General features: G+C 38.5%; 1 protein-coding gene across 4 annotated transcripts in view; it reads left to right on the top strand.

The window, feature by feature from the left end:
* The window catches only part of slc6a11b (solute carrier family 6 member 11b), a 188,205-nt gene extending 166,943 nt beyond the window's left edge, over nucleotides 1-21,262 (top strand). For 3 of the 4 annotated variants that reach the window (XM_069939874.1, XM_069939875.1, XM_069939873.1), the window contains exons 11-15: nucleotides 4,681-4,818; nucleotides 9,087-9,189; nucleotides 16,388-16,488; nucleotides 17,994-18,164; nucleotides 20,149-21,262. In XM_069939874.1, the coding sequence (XP_069795975.1) occupies nucleotides 4,681-4,818; nucleotides 9,087-9,189; nucleotides 16,388-16,488; nucleotides 17,994-18,164; nucleotides 20,149-20,307 (672 nt within the window). In that variant the 3' untranslated portion in view covers nucleotides 20,308-21,262. The remainder of the gene's footprint in view (nucleotides 1-4,680; nucleotides 4,819-9,086; nucleotides 9,190-16,387; nucleotides 16,489-17,993; nucleotides 18,165-20,148) is intronic. The other variant, XM_069939876.1, reaches the window with a different exon arrangement.
* The last annotated feature ends 836 nt before the right edge of the window (nucleotides 21,263-22,098 follow it).

Below are 22,098 nucleotides of genomic sequence, written 5' to 3'. Positions count from 1 at the left end.
GCGGACGAAGATTTATGGAGGGGTACATGTCCACGTCAGCTGCGGGCTCGTTTGTGGCTGACAAGTCCGATGCGGGACAGGCAGACACTGTTGCAGGGGAAAATTGGTGGGTTGGGGTTGGGTGTTGGGTTTTTCCTCCTTTGTCTTTTGTCAGTGAGGTGGGCTCTGCGGTCTTCTTCAAAGGAGGTTGCTGCTTTGGAGCGGTTGGTGTCCAGAGAGCTGCACCACTGAGATCCAAGAACCTCTCGGCTTACCTGACTCACACCAGTAACAAATCACTCTCTCATTTCCCGTGAACTATTTCGGTATTGGGAAATGATTATGGCGTATGTCTGACAAGAAGGACTTTTGGCATGGAATTAGATGATCAGGTGAGGACTGTCTTATTTAAAGGTAGTTTTGCTTTTTCCTTTGTCCCAGTTCTAACTGGGAAGTGTCTTTGTCCCGAAACATGAACTCTGTTTCTCTTCACGCATGTGGCTTGACCTGCTGTTTTTCTCTGTTTATTCTACTGCTTTAATTCCTGATTATCTCTGCAATTAAATTTTAATTTTGATTCACCTTTCATTTTACTTCAAAATTAGGGAGATCTTAAAAATGTATCCATCTGCCACAAAGCTTGAGATTAATCCAATTTATATTCAGTCCTTTCATTCCAGCCAGCACCCTGTTGAATCTCTTCTGATCTCTTTCCATTGCTACCATATCCGCTACCATATCCTTCCAGTGGTGTGACAATCAGATTTTTATTTAAATTTAGACACACAGCATGGTAACAAGCCCTTTTGGCCCATGAGTCCGTGCCGCCTATTAACTTACGACTCTGGTACGTTTTAAAGGGTGGTAGGAAATCAGAACAGCCAGGGAAAACCAGACGCTGGGAGAATGTACAAACTTCTTACAGACAGTGCGGGATTTGAATCAAAGTCCCGATCACTGGCTCTGTAACAGTGTAGTGCTAACCACCACGCTAACTTGCCACCCCTATGCGATACTCCAAGTGTGGCCTGACCAACACTGCCACTGAGAAGGAGAACCAGTTCTGGTTCAGCAAGGAGTACAGAAGATCAAAGCTGGAGTGGCACCAGAATGGCTTGGAATATGACACCATGCTAATGAAGTTACACTGTAAACAGTGGAACCAAATTACCATTCGATCTCAAATCAATTAAAATCCTTTCATATGTCACTCAAGACTGTTTCCCATCCAGACATCTTCAGCTGCTTCTTCCAAGCATAAATTTGATAGAGTAATGCAATATTCTATACCTGAATGCACCAGGCTAAAAAAACACATACCACGAGACGGCACATCTTTAGCAAGGGAGGATCTGTGACTGCCTCACGCAAGTTGAGCTAATACTGATGCTGGATACCTGAATTAAGAACACCTAGTATCGATGGAAAGAGTAACAGAGTTAACATTTCAGGTCGAAGGTCCTTCAATCAGAGTTTTGATATGTATTTTCTCATAAGTGTGTTCAGAGAAAGTACCTTCTCACAAAGCATTTTATGCCCGAAATGTTAACTCTTTGCTTTTCTTTTTCCATAGATGTGCTGGCATTACTGAATGCCTCCAGCATTTTCTGTCCTGACCACTCCAACTATAATAGCATTAGCATTACAAAATCCTTCATCTTTCCAAGCTTAACAGAGATTAACTCAGAAATGTTGGACGAATAGCTGTGATCTATTCCAACCCCACCGCCCCCCCCCCCCAACCCTTGAGCTATCTACTGGTCTTGATCCTCATCTAAATTTATATTGAAAATATGGCTTGTATTTCTTTTTTTAAAACTTTATTTAAAACTTTTAAAACAACATAAAATCAATACCAACAAAAAAAAGTTTTTATACAATACATATAATAAACCCCCCTCAGCCAGCCCCCTCAAGGGGAGCCAAAAAAACATAAAACATATACAATATTTAAAGATATTTCGAAACCCATATATTCTAAATAAGATGACCACATTTTAACAAAAAAAGAATAATTATCATGTAAGTTATATGTTATTTTCTCCATATAAATACAAGATCTCAATTCATTATGCCAATGAGCTATATTAATCTCAACATTGTCTTTCCAAGTAATTGCTACACATTTTCGTGGCACAGATAATGCCAAACATACAAATGCTATCTGAAAGTTATCCAACCCCATACCAGTCAAATAAACCATATAACCTAACAAAAAAATCTCTGGATCTAATGGTAATTTAATTTTAAATAATTTCTCCAAAACCAGCCTAACTTTTTCCCAAAATGGTCGCAGGACCAAACTTCATGCAAAAAAGTTCCAGTACTTAACTCACATCTAAAACAAAGATCCGAATTACTGAATCCGCATTTTTTCAATTTCTCAGCAGTCAAATATAACTGATGCAAAAAATTATAATTAACCAAACCATATTTTACATTAGTCAATTTAGTTACCCCTTCATGACACATAACCTCCCAATCCTCTTGAGGTATAATATGTTAAATCACTTTCCCATCTATTTCTAGATTTCTCCATATTCGGTTTGTCCATAGTTTCCTGTAACAATCAATACATATTTGAAATAAAACCTCTCTTTGGTATAAAGGAAATCAAAGATTCAAATTTCATTAACTCAAGTAAACTCATCTCTTTACCATAATTATCCCTTGTCATAGCTCTAAGTTGGTAATACGCAAATAAAGAATTTATTGATATACCAAATTTCTCCCTCAATTGATTAAAAGAAAGAAACTGCCCCTCTTCAAAACAATCCTGAATCACTTTTATACCCTGAGAATACCATATCTTTAAATACCTATTAAACATTGAAAAAGGAGTAAGCTGATTTTGTTATAACGGAGTTTGAATTGATCATTTACCCTTCATTCCTGTAACATCATTTCTTTTAACCCATATCTTTAACAAATGTTTTAATACTGCATATCATATCCCTGCAATAAATTCAAATTCCACTTATGCATAAACTGGTGAACATCAAATTCAGAAATACAGGCTAACTCCATCTTGGCCCAACTAGGGGGCTGATTAATGTCCATCATTCTACTAAAAAACTTCAACTGTGCAGCTTCATAATAATTTTGAAAATGAGGCAACTGGAGTCCACCTAGTGCATATTTCCATGTCAATTTCTGTAAAGTTACTTGAACTAGTTTTCCCTTCTATAAAAATTTCTTCACCACCTTATCCAAATCCTGAAAAAAACCCTTTGAAAGTATACATGGAATTAACTGAAATAAGTACTGAATACGAGGGAAAATATTCATTTTAATACAATTTACTCGACCTATTAATGTTAATGGAAGATCCTTCCATTTAATCAAATCCATTTTAATCTTATTCAATAAAGGTACATAATTTATATTAAGACTGATAATTTGCATTCACAGTTACCCTTAAATATTTAATTTTATCAGACCACCTTAATTTTATAATATTTGTACATTCTTCATAACCCCCCCTCCAAAATTGGCAATATTTCACTCATCTCAATTCACCTTATACCCAGATAACTCCCCAAATTGAACTAAACATTCTTGTAAATATTTCAAAGAATGTTCTGGATCTGTCAAATAAATCAATACATCATCAGCAAATAAATTAATCTTATATTTATCATCTGCAATTCTTATCCCTTTAACCTTGTTGTTCTGTCGAATTGCCTGAGCTAATGGTTCAATGACCAATGCAAACAAGGCTGGTGACAATGGACAAGCTTGACGAGTTGATCATGATCATTTAAATGGAAAACATATCAGTACGAGCGATTAATTCAAAGATCTAAGCAATGTTATTATGAGTTGGGTGAGAGGGCTCATAAGGTATTAGCTTGGCAATTAAAAACAGAACAGGTGTCGAGAACTATTAATGCTTTTAAAAAGAATTCAATAGTTTCCTATAAACCTCAGGAAATCAATGACCAATTTTATTCATTTTATCAGAAATTGTACATTTCTGAGGGAAATCAGGGTGGTGGTTCTATTGAATCCTTTTTATCTAAGTTAAATTTACCAGTTTTGGGGGAGGAAGAGGTAAAGGAAGTGGAAGCTCCATTTACAGACTTTGAGATTGAAGAAGCTATACAAGAGATGCCAAATGGAAAGTCGCCAGGTGATGACAGATTTTCATTGGAATTTTATAAAGTGTTTTATCTTCTATATTTTTGGACGTACTGCAACAAATAACTGAAGATCAGTCATTACCAGAATCTTGTTCAAGTGCGATAATTACAGTGATTCCAAAGAAAGATAGAGACCCATTGAATGTAGCTTCATACCGACCAATTTCTTTATTAAATGTGGATTATAAAATAATGGCTAAAGTATTGGCAAATAAACTTGCTAAATATTTACCTCAGTTGATACATACAGATCAAACAGGTTTTATTAAGAATAGATGTGCGTCTGACAATATTCTTAGATTGATAACGTTGATCAATGCATCGAGACATCATCCCAACCAACCAATGGTGGTTGCACTTGATACGGAAAAAGCATTTGATAGGGTTGAATGTAATTTTTTATTTAAGGTGCTGGAGAAGTTTAATTTCGGCCCTCTTTTTACTGGATGGGTTAAGGCATTGTATAAAAATCCGATTGCTAGGGTGGTGACAAATGGCCAAACCTCTTTGCCATTTAAATTATGGCTCGTATTTCAACATAACTTCTGTTTCCTTACAGTTTGTCTGTATGGAAAGCTTGGTGACTGCTGTAATAGACATGTATCCCAGGGTATTCCGAAGAGGATACAGAAGGGAGCAGTTAATATTTGTTATTGCACTTGCATCTTACTTGATTGGATTAGTAATGGTAACAGAGGTAAGTTAATTAAACCAAAACTTCTTGTTTTTAATACATACTCAAACAAGGCTAAGTGATCCATGACAGAAAAATTAATTTGTTTTTGGATAAAAATATTTAGACCTTTAAATTACATTTAAAATCTGATATCAGGGTGGCAATTGACTTTGACAAAGCAGTTCTAATAGGCGTTCGAGTTAAGACGGGGAGGACAAGGAGACAAGTCTTATGATAGGTCTTAAAGGAGATGGACTTTTTGGGGGCCTTGGTGGGGGGGGGGGGGTGGAGACGTCCAGTGTTTGTGACCACATTTGAACCAGGATGGGAGGAAGGATTCAATTAATGAAGCCCACAGCAGATCCTTGCACTGCACTTCCCCACTCTTTCCCTGGTGCCCACAAATTATTTTCCTAGAATGCTGAAAGCCCTGATTGGCTGTGCTTCCTCTGTATTTATAGGCAATGAGTTGCAGATCATTACCGCATTTAAAAAAAGGCTTTACTCTAAAAATCCTCCAGTTTTAAAACTCTCTGCCCTTTTCCTCGAACCATTCGCCATTGAGACCAGCTTTACTTTATCCACCTAACGAAACCCTCGTGATATTGTCCATTTATATATCAATTGTCCTCTCAACCTCTTTTGGCTCCGAGGAGAATAAGCCTCATTTCGTCTGTCTAACCTGGTGGATGATCTCATTTGCCTCTGGAACCATTTCAGAGTAGATAAAGCCACTCATTGGAGAGAGAGAGTGATGACACCAAAGACAGGGAGAAGGGAATTGATATCAGATCGAGTGAAGCCAGGAAGGCAGTGACTATAGAAAAAGGCAAGGAGAATCTGAAATGGTAAATGAGTTCACGTATGATGAATGACCGCTCAGTGCAGAGGTTCAGAAGAAGTAAAATGTAGTGTCCTTTGCAAGAATTATTGGAGAGAGTTGTCGATGGCAAATGCTGAGGATTTCAAACAAATCTACAAAAGGATAAAACAAATTCAAAACTTCAAAGGCTGAGAGTGTAACATCATTGCAGGAGAAAAGAGAAAAACATGAAAGTCTGCAGATGACTTTTATTGAAGTAAAAACACAAATGCTGGAGGAATTCAGCAGGTCAAACAGGCAAAGATAAAGATACATAACCAACGTTTTGGTCCTGAGGCCTTCATCAGTATATGATCATATTGTTGGTTGTGCATCTTAGCTATATAAAATACACTCTTTGTCCTGCTGAGTTTCTCCAAATTTACCTTTATTGCAGGAAAAAAAACTTAGTTTGTGATTTAATGAAAGAGGCCATGCTCCAATCTAAAGAGTTTTGGCAGGACAGGCGATGGAATGAATAGGCATATAAAAGTACTTAGACGTAATGAGTGAGTTTAATTTCATTCAATCCAAGATATCAATGCATTCCTTGTCATTCAGGTCAGAAATTAATGAGTGTCAGCCACGCCGAGTATGGTGGATCATGGTGAACATAGAGACCATTGCAAGAAGCCAGTGATGGGCGCTTCACCTAGCTCTTTGGAGAATACCAAGAGAAGTTTGTAGTGATGTGGATGAGACATAAAGGAGACGTAAAGGAAAGTAAATCATCATTCGGAGCCAGGATTTGGTGTAACAAGGTTGTTGAGAGGAGAAATGAAAGTTGGGCGAAAGGAAAGATTGAAGAAGGGCAGAGAAAGATTTAAATAAGTAATGGGCTCATCCCCAAAAAGTACACGACACCAGATGAAATGAAATGAATTTCAAATTACAGAAATTAGGAGAGGAGTTTCTTGGTTGTAAACTGAACAGGGTGGAGACAATAGTGTGAAATTATTCAATGAAGAGCAGAAAGGGTCAAGAATTAATGCTGGTTACCAATGGAGTTGGTTTTCAGTGATGAAGTGGAACATCGCAGGTAAAGAACAACAGATAAATGCACTGGATCAGTACAGATAAGGAAGTAATCCCAGGATTGGCTCTAGGGTATGAGAAGCATAGAAGAGATCAGGAATACTCTGCTCCAGACACAAATTCTTAGTGACATAGTAACGTACATTTTGAAGTAAGTATGTACAACATAAGGAACAGATTGTATTCTCTTTTCATGGTCACTGGAGCAATGGCAGCACAAGATGAATGGGAGCAACTTCAGTTGATTACATTTGAAAAGCAATGAAGACAATTATATTCTGAAATATGATGCGTAAATTTCAGTAATCTCCTTGAAGTCATTTTAGCAGCATTAATTGAACAAATTGGAATAACTTTAATTGAGTCATTTTAATTAACAGTTCCATTAACTGAGCTTTATAAAGCATATTCTATAGAAATGGGAAAAGAATCAACTCCCATTTGAGCATGGTCTATTTCCTAACTGTTGATTGTACACTTTTTTAGTATATGTAAAAATGGCCATGAACTATTTTTAAACATATATGTCAAGGGAATACTACTAAAGAAATGCTGCTAAACCAGAATTTGCTGAAGTAAATTTAAATATCTCACAGATTTGACCAAGAATATGGCATTGCAGTGGGCAGGGGATATGTCCCTGCACCTGGATCTCCATGGCCTCAATCCTTTTGTCATAAAGTTGCATCATGGATGCCTGCAGGTGGTACTCTAGGAAGTACAAATTCAATATTGACCACCCATAGCCTGCAACAGGCCTTTGGCGAGCCCTTTTGATCTCGAGGAAGTGGTGGGAGCTGTTCTGATCAACTACTTGCTTTTAATCTGTGCTGCAAAGTTAGGACCCAGTGGAGAAAGACAATTTATCAAGCCTGCCAGGGCAGCCCTTTTCACTTAAGTTTGTAAATTCATTGCTGGATTGCCCTGCCAAAACGGACGTGGCCTTTTAAAGCTGTGATCTATTACTGTTACATACTGTTGGTCATGATGTAGGAAATCATTTTTCTACCTATTATCCGGCTGGACAATCGAAAAGAACACGTGTTAACTAGTCTTATACAGTCTACAACTCATATTAAATGATTCAACTTGGATTACAATGAGTGGACTGCATGAGCATGCTGTAATTAATTTAGCATATTCTAAGCTATTCTGTGAGGATTCCAAAGATCTTCATTTATTCTAAAGAAATTGCTTTTTCTACTACAGAATACATTATTACTCTACTCTTAAATAGATTCTCCCTGGAAAGGCTACCACAGGAGCAAAAAGGTAATATTTTGAGAATAGCCCTGGATCCAGGTTTCATGGGCGGCATCTTATTCCAAAGGTCACTGAAAGATCTGGAAGTACAGAGGTGTCTGTACTCGCCATGAGTGGCTAAATGGATAAGATGAGGGATTAAAAAAAAAGTTTTAAAAAGTGAGCTAACCAAATAAAATAGCTGACCTTAAAAGCAAACATGCAGAATAATTTGGATCTCCTAGGTAATACGCGCTGAATTTTAACATTTCACCATTGATGGCTCTGCTTTCGGCTATCAAAGATCTCAAATCTGGAGCATCCTCCTCAAACCTCTCTACCTCTCCAACGACTGTTAACGCATTGGTTATAATGAACTCCTTAGACCAAGCTTTGGGTCATCTGCCCTATTATCTCCTGCAGTGCTTAGTGTCAAATTTTGTTTGGTAATGCTCCTGAGAAACAAATTTAAACATTGTACAGTATTATTTTAAAGGCATTATATCAATTCAAGTTTTTGGTGTGCACAGGACATAGAAGATATGTTCCCTTCTCTTTCAATTTTTGGATGAAATAATTGTGAAGAGGGTCCATAATAATACTTACCATCGTATTATAGATAATATCTTCCTGGAACCATCTGGGAAATAGACCCATGGCATTACTGCCTAGAACTAGCAGTTGAATCAGTAATTAATGCACAATAGGGCCCAAAATCATGCACTGAGGCCTAAGGTAACATCAGCATCTCAGAGTTCTACAAGCACACAGTGCAGGGCGGTTCCTAACAGGTGGAACCTGATGTTGACCAACCAAGCAGGTAGTCCTTAAAGGTGGCTCAGCCGTGGAACATAAGGTCAGTTCTTTCAATTATTTTCTTTTAAGTTGGGGGAAAGCCATATTAGTTAGATGAAGTTGAATCCCAACTACCTTACTGTGCCCAAATCAAAGTTAAATTCTACCGCATTAGCTCTTCTCAATAAAATAAGAGGAACCTTTCATTCTACAAACCTCCCCACTGATGTGGAGCACAGTGGTTACATTTTTCCTATAATTTGTTCTGTAATGAATTTTTCAAATGTATTTGCAAAAGTTATGCAAACAATTTATTAAAAATGAAGTCCCTAACCAATTTTCTTTGTATTGGAAGGGAGGAATGTACATTTTCCAGCTGTTCGACTCCTATGCTTCAAGTGGCATGTGTCTTCTGTTTGTGGCCATTTTCGAGTGCATTTGCATAGGCTGGGTCTATGGTATGTCCTCACAGCTTCTTATATATTTACTCCCTGAGGTACTGTTTATCAGTGGACTACTGAGTGCTGAAGTAAATGTGGATAATTTTAGTCTCATTTGTTGAATGAGGCCATACTTATGGTTTGATTAAATAATAATTGCCATTCAAAAAGTTGGAAGTGCCATAACTGGAGACAAGGAAGTCAGCAATATATAAAATAAAAACATTTCTGTAAAACTTAACAAATTGTTTGAAGCATAACTACATTTTAAATACAACACAAAGTACAGATTCCTTCTGAAAGGATTCATTTCAAGGCCACACACAGAGCTGGTAAGTGATATTAATCTCTATTTAAAAAAAATGTGAGGCATGGAGACAATGGATCAAATGGGTTCCCTTTGCGCTTAAATATTTGATTCTTTTCATTTTATCTAAGATTTGTTTGAAACAATTTTGTGCTGAGTTTACCAGAGCATATTCAATGTACCAATATGTGACTGACTCTACAAGGAAGAAGTGTTATGGGTGGGAAAAAGAATAGATTAGAACCGAAGCTAATGCACCAGTAACATTATGCTATCAATAATCATTAGTATTTTTCTTTATCTATCTTTTTTATTGGTTTTTAAAGGAAATACAGTACAATGAAGAAAAGGGAATGAAACTGAAAATATGATCTCACATATATATATATATATATATATAAATATAGATATAGAACTTCAAACAGTATAAACTCGATCTCCCCTCCACTGCACTGGGTGAAAATGGAAAAAAATCAAAAGTATTGGATAAAAAAAAACCCACTGAACCTGTGCTAATAAAAACAAACTAACAAAAAACACCTGAGCAGCTTATCCTGAAGGTTATATATATTTTGTAATTTTTGGTTCCTACTGTAAATTAAAAAAGAAGTAAAACTATATCTCATCTGGAAGAGTGAGGACATCTAATCTCATTAGAAATATTTGCATCCTGTTGTGCAGGTAGAGAAAACTCACTATTTCTGCGTCAATAATCCCAAAAAGAATAGTTATTGCATTGGGTCATAGTTCCACTTGGAGTATAGATGAAAAGATATTAAAAAATTTCCTTCCAATAGTTTTCTAAGGATGAACAAGACCAAAATGTGTCAATGTAGCAATTTCAAATTTGCATCTGTGACAAATAGGGTTAGTACTAGAAAGAATACTAGCCAATTTATCTTTGGACTTGTGAACACGATGCATCACGTTGAATTGGATTAATGAATGTCGGGCACATATAGAAGAGGTATTTACCAGTTTAAAAATCTTGTCCCATAGATCCTCGGATAAGGGTCTTGCAAGCTCCAGTTCCCAAGCCTTATCATGAAGTATTGGACATAATTTTAATAATCTATCATATAGAATTCCAATTAACCCTTTCTGAGAAGGATTCAATTAAAAATATTAGCAACTAAATCTGGTGGATATATAAATGGAAAATCCAGTAATATGGTATTTAAGAAATTTCTCATCTATAAATATCTTAAAAAAATGAAAATTAGGTAAGTCATATTTACTTGCAAGCTGTTCAAAAGATATTAAACAACTTTCCTAAAATAAAGTTGCGAAAGAAACAATACCTTTGAGAAACTTTTGCCTACTTTAGTATACCTGGACGACAAAAGAAAAATAATGGATTATCATGTAGTGTTGACTTCAACATCACTGTCTCCTTTCTCTTTTTCCAGGGCCAAACCAATAATTTTTAAATTCACCGTAAACTTGAGTGAAACTGTAGTACAAAGAGGTGGGAGGGTGGGTCGGAGAATGTGAGATAGTGAAAGAAACATCTGCTTGTAAATAGGAAGAGAGCATGGATTGAGAGAGGAAATGGATTGGGTACGACTATGCCATCTCCTTTTAGCTTCATTTTAGTTTCAGCCCCAGTTCTTAACAGTGATGTCCCATTTACAGGCAGCACCATCTCTTCCCTTTTCAAAAGCATTCAGTGAAAATATTTCCTTATGAAACCTAAGGCAAATAAATGAGAATGAGAGTTTATTGTCATAGACATACACTAAGTACAATGTACAGATGCAATGAGTCTTCGCAGAAGATTCTCAGTTACGTAAAAGCTGCAGGTAATATTTCACTGTATATCAATCCCTTATTTATGTCAATAGAGTAATCAAAAGTCCTGTAACTGGAGTTAGGGATGTCAGCATGAAATAAAACAATATATAACCAAATAACAATTATAGTATGGAAATTGGCCATCCCAGTGCCTCTAGTCCACACTGATTTAAATTATCTCCTCTAGTCCCACCTACCCGTTCCCTGTCCATAACCCTCCAATCCCCTCACATTCATGCACCTATCCAACTTTTCCTTAAATGACAAAATTGACCTTGCTTCAACCACCTCTTCCGGAAGGTCATTCCACTCAGCCTTCACTCTCTGAGTGAAGAAGTTCCATCTCATGTTACTTCTAAACCTTTACCCCCTAACCCTTAACTCATGACCTCATGTTTCAATCTCACCTACCCTCAAGAGGAAGAGCCTATTCACATCTACTCTGTCTATCCCCCTCTAAATTTTATATACCTCTATGAAATCCCCCCCTCTACCTTCTACGCTCCAATGAATAAAGACCCAGTCTACTCAATCTTTCTCCATATTCTAGATACTGCAATCCAGGTAACATTTTAGTAAATTTTCTCTTCACCCTCTCTACCTTATTGATATCCTTCCTATAATTTGGGGACCAGAAGTGCACACAGTATTCCAAATTTGGCCTCACTAATGCCTTGAATAGTCTCAACATCACCTCCCAACTCCTATATGCTATGCTTTGATTTATAAAGGCCAGCAAACCAAAAGCCTTTTTTACCACCATATCTACATGAGAATCCACTTTCAAAGAATGATGATCCATTATTCCAAGATCTCTCTGTTCCTCTGCTTTCCTCAGTGCCCTCCCCTTCACTGCATATGTCCTGTTTTGATTATTCTTCCCAAAATGAAGTACTTCACACTTATCAGTATTAAACTCCATCTGCCATCTTTCAGCCCACTCTTCTAAGTAGTCCAACTCCTTCTGTAGTCTCCAAAAACCATATTCGCTATTCACAACTCCCCCCATTTTTGTACCATCTGCATATTTACCACTCCATCATCCAAATCATTAATGTAAATGACAAACAACAAGAGACCCAACAACAATCACCGAGACATACTGCTCGACACTGGCCTTCATCCTGACATACAGTTATCCACAATGACTCTCAGGGTTTTAGCCACCATTGACTCCATCTGACTATCTCAACATTAATCCCTAGTGCCTGAACCTTCCTGACCAACCTTCCATGTGGAACCTTATCGAAGGCCTTACTGAAATTCATATAGAAACTGCTCAACCCTCATCAACCTTCCTAGTCACCTCCTCAAAAAATTCCACAAGATTTGTCAAATATGACATTCCCCGCACAAACCCATGTTGAGTGTCCCTGATCAGTCCCTGCCTCTCTAGATACTTATACATATTATCTCTAAGAATACTTTCCATTAGTTTACCAACCACCAATGTCAAACTTGCTGGCCTATAATTGCTGGGCCTACACTGGGAGCCCTTTTTAAACAGAGGAACCACGTTTGCGACATGTCAATCCTGCGACACCATGCCCCCCTCTAGGAACTTTTGAAAAATCACTGTCAGAGCCTCCACTATTTCCTCCCTGACTTCCCTCAAGGTCCTGTGGAAAATCCCGTCGGGACCCGGAGACTTATCCACCTTTATATGCCTCAAAGGTTCCAACATCTCCTCCTTTCTAATCCCTACATTTTCCATAATCACCACTTTTGCTTCTCTTATCCTACACGATTCCATATCCTTTTCCCTAGTGAAAACCGAAGAGAAGAACTTGTTCAATATCTCCCCCATCTCATTTGGCTCTGCACACAGTTGTCCGCTCTGATTCTCCAAGGGACCAATTTTATCTTTCACTCTCCTTTTGCAATTTACATATTTGTAAAAACCCTTCGGATTTATTTCTACCCTGTTCGCTATAGCCACCTTGTACCTTCTTTTCACTTTCCTAATGTCTTTCTTAAGCTTCTTTTTACAATCCATGTATTTTCCAAGCATCTCATTTATTTCTTGTTTCTTATATTTAATGTAGGCCTCCCTTTTAATTCGAACCAAATTTCTAATCTCCCTTGAAAACTACGGCTCTCTCGAACTTTTGGCTCTGCCTTTTATCCTAACGGGAACATAAAGGTTCTGCACCCTCAAAACAAAACTTTGAGTTGCATATATTCCTTTCCATGCTATATCCAGCAGTATAAACTCTTAGATCTGGAATGAGTTAAGTTCATGCTCAACACCAACAAGACTGTGTACTCAGCCCCTGACAATCCTCCCTGTACACTCATGACTGAGTAGTCAAACACTGCTCCAATTCCATCTCTAAACTCGCAGTTGTAGGCTTGATCTCAAAATATGACAAGACAGAATGTTAAAAGGAGACACAGAATATAGTGGCTTGAACAACCTTTCCTCAATATCAACAAGATTAAGGAGCTAGCCATAGACTTCTGGAAGAGAAGTAGATCACATACCCCTGCTTATGCAAATGATACTGAGGTGGAGATAGTAGACACTTTAAGTTCTTAGGCGTAAATATCCCCAGCTTGCCCTGGACCAACCACGTTGATGCAGTGGCCAAGAAGCTGCGCCAAATTTGCCACCTTCTCGGCATCCCTCAACAACATTTACCAAAGAGAGAATCCTGTTAGGGTGTAAAGCTGCATGCTACATGAACTGCTCCACCCAAGACCTCAAGATACTGCAGACTTTTTGGAATGCACCTCAGAGCATAACTTCAACCTTTTTCCCCTCAATTGCCTCCATCTACACTTCCCAGTGGCTTGGAAAGGAGCCAGCAACGCATTCCATCCTCGCGCTCCCTTCCCCGCTCCCATAGAGAAGAAAATGCAAGTGTATGAAACCACACATTACCAGATTCAAGGAGAGTTTCTTTCCCACTACTATCAAGCCTCCAGACGCATCTCACACCAGTAAAATCATGCTTTGCTTTCTTTACTCCATTCAAATTGCTATCTTGCTCTTAATCTACTCTCAGCACTGTGTATTACTCTGCTGTACTGAACGTTTGAATAGAGTTGCTGGATTGCACGCAATATACCTCAGCACATTTCAATGAATGTAAACCTGTACTAGCAGTACTACAGCATGGACAGTTCCCTCTGTGGGAAGACTAGCAGGTTTCAGAGGACCTCTTACCTGGGAGCAGAAGGTCGAGTGCGGAGCCAAATGTTGCCACAGTGCTGAGGATGAATACCAACACATCTCCAGAAATCATCCAGAAAAAGAGTCGCTCCAGCTCACAGCTCGAAACCGGGCTAAGGTTTCAAGTGTGATGGAAGGACCACGGAAGGGGTTTATTCTCTGATCATTAGCTGGTGACTGGTGGGTTATCTCTACCGCGTGAAGGGGGAATGGTCCATCTTTCTTTTGATATTTTCTGACAGTTTTATGTTTGAAAGAAAACAGAAATTGCTGGAATCACATAGCAGGTCAGGCAGCATCAGTTAACATTTCAGGTCCTGGAACTTTGGTTAACTGCAGTTACTTTTTGATTGACTTCGCGTTTGAAGGAATGCTTCAGGAATTTTCCTCTTCATATCTTGTCCCCTAACACTCCCCCATTGAAAATGTCCACCAACACCTGCTCCTTTCACAGATTTAATGCACTTTAACAGATGCCTGACTTGGTATTAGTCCCCTGCAGAATTCTGCAGCGAAGGAACAGAATGGTTAGCATCGCCTTATTAGCACTACCATTAAATAGCTGCGTTTTATCAAATAGATGTGATATAATCTTATATTGTGATCCACCACCCACTTTCAGTGGTGTTTACACCAACTGAGGGAGATTTTCGTGCAGGAGAACTGTAGGTGGCATTGTTGCAAAGCAAGCGAATGAAACAAGAAGGTCTGCAGATGCTGTGATTGTAGCCCTGACTGCAAAACAAACTACATTTTTTCTTACCTTTTCTTAATATACATGAAAGAGCAAAGAATACCGTGTCTTGCCTTTTGTAATAAGACGACTGATATTTGCCCAACTCCAAATCCCTGATTTCTTTTCAATTGCATTGTTAACTTGTAGCCCTTTCTGCTCTCGGCAATTCCCTGCAAACAAAAGGCCAATGATTTTGGTCATTGTATTTATCCACAGCCTCCTGAATACAGGAGCAAATTGCCTCTGGCCAACAAATGCTGTGCTGATAAGTTAAAAATGGATTTCAAAAGGAAGATACTGAATATTTTGTTTGTCTTCTCTTTGCTGTTTCATCCCCCCCCCCCATCCTTCTCCCCCAATATGTAAGATTTCCTCATATGAGGATCTGTCCTGAAGCCTCCATGTCGATGCAATCACGAAGAAGACTCGCCAGCGGCTGTACTTTGTGAGGAGTTTGAGGAGATTTCACCAAAGACTCGAAAAATTCTACAGGTGTAGGTGGAGAGCATTCTGTCTGGTTGCATCACTGCCTGGTATGGAGGCGCCAATGTTCAGGACAAGAAGAACTCCAGAGAGTTGTTACCTTCCACTCCATCGAGGACATCTTCAAAAGGTGGTGTCTTCAGAAAGCAGCCTCTATCCTCAAGGAAACCCCCTCCCCGCAGCACTCAGGCCATGCCCTCTTCACCCTGTTACCATCGGGGAAGAGGGTACAGGAGCCTGAAGACAAGCACTCAGTGGCACAAGGACAGCTTCTTTCCCACTACCATCAGATTCCTGAATGAACAATGAACCACAGGCGCTGCCTCACTTTGTCTTTTCCTTTTTTCTTGCCCTATTTTATTCATTTTGAAATGATGAATTTCGTGATAGGTTCATGACAATAAATTCTGATTCATATTCTAAATTCTAATATTTGCAAGGTTAAGTTAAGAAAGAAAATGAATCAGATTGTGTCAATAAGCATCATAATTTGAAGTATCCCCAGTATTCTTATGCATCTCACTGAATTCCATACTGGTTAATAATTAAATTGGTTTTCTACAGCATGCACAAAATATTACCAAACAAATACTTTTCTCTCCTAGGCCAGTTAAAAGTTGTGGAGAAAGAGTGCAATAAAGACAAGTGCAGATCATGTTTTGATATTATTTTATGCAAAGTTAAAGAACTTATATTATTCCAATCTCTCTCCCATTCACAGGAAGTAATCGTTTTTATGATAACATTGAAGACATGATTGGGTACAGACCATTCGCTCTGTTTAAGTGGTGCTGGGTATTCATCACCCCTGGTATATGCGCAGTACGTTCTTATTGATAACTGCTTCCTTATTTCTTTCAATTAAGAAAAAAAATCATAATTATTTAACTTGTCCTCAAAATTAAATAAAATGGCAAAACTTTTGAGTATGTTTATCATCCATTGTGCACCATTTTAAAACAGTCTCTTCTCTATTACAGTAAAACCCCTGGTATCCGGTACCTATGGGGATTGGTAGATGCTGGATAAGTGTGTTTCTGGATGCTTGAGACTCAATCTTACAATGCCTAACTAATACACCTGCATTAAGAATAAATAGTTTGAAAGACAGAAACACTAGACTGTACTTACACCAAGCAAACTTCACTTGCACGAATATATTTTAATTTATTTTCAGTCACATTCTTTGAAAGCATTTAACCGTCGCTGCACCTGCAGGTTCCTCCCCCTCCACAGAGCCGCCCGAGAAACAAACAATAACATCAGAGGTAATTAGCTCCCCTTCCCCCAAGATTACAGATAGAGCCTCTGACCGGGGTGACTCTTACTAAGCAGGGATAAGGAAACTTTTTATGAAAATCACCCCAACGGCGAGGTGGCATCAGCCAGCTCTTCATCATGGGCGACGCCGATGCTGTTTCACACAACTTTATTCAAACAGCTGCTACGAGCAAAGCATGACCAAGGAACTCCACTGGCTGAATATTTGCTCCCATCTTCCAAAGTTTATGTGTTATTTCAGAGAACATTTACTTTTACAGTTTTAAACATGTATTTTTTATGTTATTTTATTTTTTTTTAATACATTTTCCTTGATTTTTTTTAAGGTGGTTGCTTGAATTCCAGATACCATGAGTTTTACTGTACTTAGATTTTTATTTAGTCCCGAACCAATGAAATTATCCATTCTCTGTTCTGCCTGTTTTCTTTCTGCCTGCTCGTTTTGGTGTTTTATTTTTAACTCTACTACCGGATTATATAGACACAGTCACCAGATTGTTCAAGGATTGTAAGAGGGCAAATATGGAAGTTAGTTCTAAAGGATAAATAGAGTGGAAATTTGCAATGAAAGTAGAAAATACTGTGAGACCTTCTTCAGTTTAGGTAAAATTGGATGGGAGTAAAATAGATTTGGCAGTTCAGGTCTAAAGCCTTTGCTCAAATTGAAAATCAATTTGCAAAGGCCCAATGAAGGCCGGACGATCTGGTAACAGAATGCTTTGTATTTATTTCATTTGTGAAAGGTAAATTTTGAATAACCTTTTTCTGAAATTATTGTAAACAATATCTCAGCATTGCCAACACGTCATGCTACTGGGCAAATCTTACAACGTTGGGTAATAACCTTTTAAATCGAACCCAACATTCAAGGAACTTGGAGTCAGAATAAACACCATAGTAATATTGTTCCATTTCCAAAAGTGTTGAGCACTGGTACAAACTAATTAGGTGAAATATCTGGGATTCAATTAAACATGTTTTACAGGAGTATACTTTGAAAATCTGAGATAATCAATAGGAATGCTAATAAATTATTCTTCTTTCAGGCAATTTTCATTTTCTTCATTGTGAGATATAAACCACTCAAGTATAACAATGTCTACGTCTATCCAGACTGGGGTTACGCACTAGGTTGGGCCCTGGCTCTTTCTTCCATGATCTGCATCCCTCTGGGATTTATCTTCAAAATATGGAGTACCGAAGGATCCTTTTTCGAGGTAATGACAAGCAGCTATTAAAATGTTTTTATTCTTATTCTACTGTTTTTCACTGGAGGAACTCCAGCTTAGAAGGTCAGTGACATTGCACTTTTCTCAACATTATGCAATTGAAAACAGCTTATTTTCTGAAGGGAAACATGACAATGAAACTTTGAACCATAATGAGGTCATTTTGCTCTGGAACTTTGTCAAAGCACTTCTGTGTACAAGTCATCTTTGTGTCCCTGATGTAAGTTCTATGTTAGGGTACATGGGATGAAATCATTCCTTTATGTAATGCACAATGTGGTATTGTTCGGATCAATCAAACCTTCCTAATGCTGGAATCAATCTCCTATCAGGTCAATCATCTATTTGTCTTTCATGTTTCTGCTTCTGTGCCCCACACTGCAACAATGGGCCCCAGACACCTTCACCATGATCTCATATTTCAGGCCTCTACTCTTTGAATTACTGACCTCTTTCCCACCTTACAACCAACTCCTATGATCTCATTGAGGTCACCTGATCCTACAAGACCCCTCAATAGCAGACCTAAACTTCAATTCCCTCATCACCACTGTGGTAATATGTAATTACACCAGTAGGTCACCAGGGGTCATTCCGGTGACCTTGTATATAAAGCAGTCCAGAGCTTCAGTCTAGCCTTCCAGGTTCGTCTTGCAGAGAGACAAGACCTCTTAGTGTCCATATTAGTTTATTAAAGCTGTCTTATATTCACACTGATGGTGTGGTTAATGTCAGTACAACCACCCCAGTCGTTACCAATAATCTCTGACCCCACTCCTTTTCCTCCAAGACACTAGTCCCAAATGCCCTTTAACTGATGCCCATCCTTCCACTTAATGCCTGCTCCTCATTCCCAAATCCAACTTCAATCCCAACTCGTGGGTGGTGCATTTTCCATACAGTAAGTATGGAACACCATCTGTTGCATCTGCCTGCGTGTACTAGCATTTTCCTTTCTTCGCTGAGTGGTCAATCAGTATGCCTAGGAGTTACCTTGCTTGAATAATTACTTTTTTTTAATGTAAAATGTATTTCTTCCAAAAAACGTATAACCAAGGCTGTATGTTGTCGATTGAAGAGATGGAACACAGCAGTTGCAGGTGTACAAACTTTTATTTGATATCAATGGAAAGTGTGCAAAGGACTTACCATGAGAATCTCATCAAGAAAGAGAACACATGGTATTTTGTACAGTTTGCGTATAAGGATAATGTAACCATGACCATTTTGGTGAGAATAGTAGACAAGTGGCAACCATTGTCCCATCCATAAATTTGAAACAAAGAGCAAGGATAAAATAACCATATAACATATAACCAATTACAGTACGGAAACAGGCCATCTTGGCCCCTCTAGTCCGCACCGATTTAAGAGAACTCCACTAGTCCCACCTATCCACTCCCTGTCCATAACCCTCCCATCCCCTCACATCCATGCACTCATCCAACCTTCTCTTAAATGACAAAATTGACCCTGCTGCAGCCACCTCTTCTGGAAGGTCATTCCACTCAGCCACCACTCTCTGAGTGAAGAAGCTTCTAAACGTTTGCCCCCTAACCCTTAACTTATGACCCCCTCATTCCAATCAAGGGGAAGAGCCTCGGGAATGTCCTAGATGGCTTCATTCTAACATGCATTTGTTTGTCATCTTATCTGATTTCCATCCATGACTGTTCTTTCCCACCTGGTACATTTTTGCACCACTTTAGGGTAGCTGGTGAAGTGGATTAAGTTGTGTGGGCTGTGGCAGTACATATTTACCAGATCTGAGAATCCTGCTTGGAGTTCAGTCAGAGCACAGGCCTCCCACTCAGTGGGGCCTTTGCTCCTTTCATCCACCCCTACTTACTACCTGTCGTCATAATGTCGATATGTTCTCATTGCTTGAGATCAAATGGTGGCTTCATTCTTTATTTTCAAACAAAAAAAGAGAAATCATCCCTTATTAATGTAATATATTGAATTCTTTCAGAAAATCAAGAAACTTACGACACCCAGCGCAGACCTGCGACGGAAAGGAATGGGAATATCCAACACGGATACATGCTGCAGCACAATTAGTGACTGTGATGGTAAACTTAAAGGTGACGGACGCATTCCTGCCATCACAGAGAAAGAGACACACTTCTGAGCAAATGCCTCAGTCTGTTGTAAAACGACAGCAAAAATGATGTCACTTAATTATAGAGGCCTGCTTGTTTTGCACAAATTTTATTATTAACTTGTTAATTCAAAATTAAGCATTATATACTTGTTTAAAAAGTGACTTTGTACTGATTGTATAAGTAATTGAAGATATATATAGTGCTCCATGCAATAATGTGACACTGGTAAATATTTTATAGAAATGCTAGGGTGCAATCAGAACATAAATTTAAATTTTAAGGTGATGTAAAACTTTTTCACTTGGAACTCTTTTTCATTATGGAAAGCACAGTGTTTAATGGACATTTTTGCTCATCTGGAAGTGTGTTAAAGACCATTTCAAGTCACAGTGCATGTTTATGAAGTCATTAGTTTTGAGCCTCCTACCTGTATTCAAAAGGGTACGTACAACAAAAGTCTCTGAAGTGAAGGAAGCCAAATTAAATACACTTCTTGGGTTATCACTTCTGATTCATTTTTGATGGATTTTTTTTATTTAAAGGCATTTAAAATTTCTATAGGTATTTCTACAAGTATAGTTATAGGCCCTCTGTATATTTTCCCTAACCATAAACATTCATATATGATCGCTTTGGTCCACAATGTTTTATTACTAAAGTGCTCAGCTTGTAAATGTCTGTTTGTGGACATAAAATAACCCACTACTGATATTTTTTTTTACAACTTTCACCCATCTATGTGTTATTATCCCTGACAAATATTCAAGAAATTGTGGGGAAAAAAAAACCCCAGGTCTTTTTAGTTTCTTGAAAGAATACTTGGTAATAGTAAAGCCAAGTAGTCTGAACTTCTTAAAAGTATCTGGACTATTTGGTGTGGTGCCAGGTTTCACCCATTGGAGAGTTTTGTGGCGTAAGATTTTGTCTGGTTACTCATCATTTTTAAAGGTAAATAAAATTATCCAATTATTTCACTGTTGATTGGTACGTTTTTGTGGACCAAAAGGGCAGAAATGCACAAAGGAATGCATCTTCACAAGCGATATTTCAAGAGAAGGGCAAGTTCCAAAACTAAAGATTTGGGTCAATTTTCTATAAAACAAAAGTTGTACACTGCTTGAGTACATTGAAATTAGGCTATAATTTTTTTTATTTATTGTCTCTCCATCTGCTAACAAGAGTCAAGTCATCTCAGTAAAGATGATACACTGCTTGATTCATTTGTTACTTGAATAACTTCGTTGCCAGTCCTATTATTCTTCAAACAGTCAAATAAAGGAGCTTTGTAGCAGCTACTACGGTAGAGCTACTAAAGAATACAAACACACGCCAGACTAGTCAACTCAAGACTGATTTATTCAGGGTTTACAGGCTTCTTTTATATACTGTGTGTCCAGGGCTCCACGGGACAAGGTGGGGCATCACTATGAGATCCATGGGACCGGCAGGTTTAAATCTAGCCGTGTAAGTGTCCCGCGCCTTCTGGCTCAACGTGCCATTCCTCGGTATCCCTCATGTGTGATCCATTAGGAGAGTAGGCAGATGTCCACATTAGGGTTCCGCACCCCCGCAGAACCGTGCCGGCGACAGTTCGCGTTGCCGCGCTGTGCGCCCGCTCGGCCCGCGACACGGCCGCTGCATCATATGCAGTGCCCGTATTATGGTTATGCACGCCGGCAGAACCCGTGCCGGCGACAGTTCGCGTTGCCGCGCTGTGCACCCGCACGGCCCGCTACACTTGCTTCAGTAATGGTAATCACAAAGCTACCTGATGGTTTTAAAAGCACATCTGGTTTATTGTAGAGATATATCACAGT

This window comes from Narcine bancroftii, chromosome 5 (assembly GCF_036971445.1).
Source record: "Narcine bancroftii isolate sNarBan1 chromosome 5, sNarBan1.hap1, whole genome shotgun sequence".
Classification (NCBI taxonomy): domain Eukaryota; kingdom Metazoa; phylum Chordata; class Chondrichthyes; order Torpediniformes; family Narcinidae; genus Narcine; species Narcine bancroftii.
This window is presented reverse-complemented; position numbering and strand designations above follow the sequence as displayed.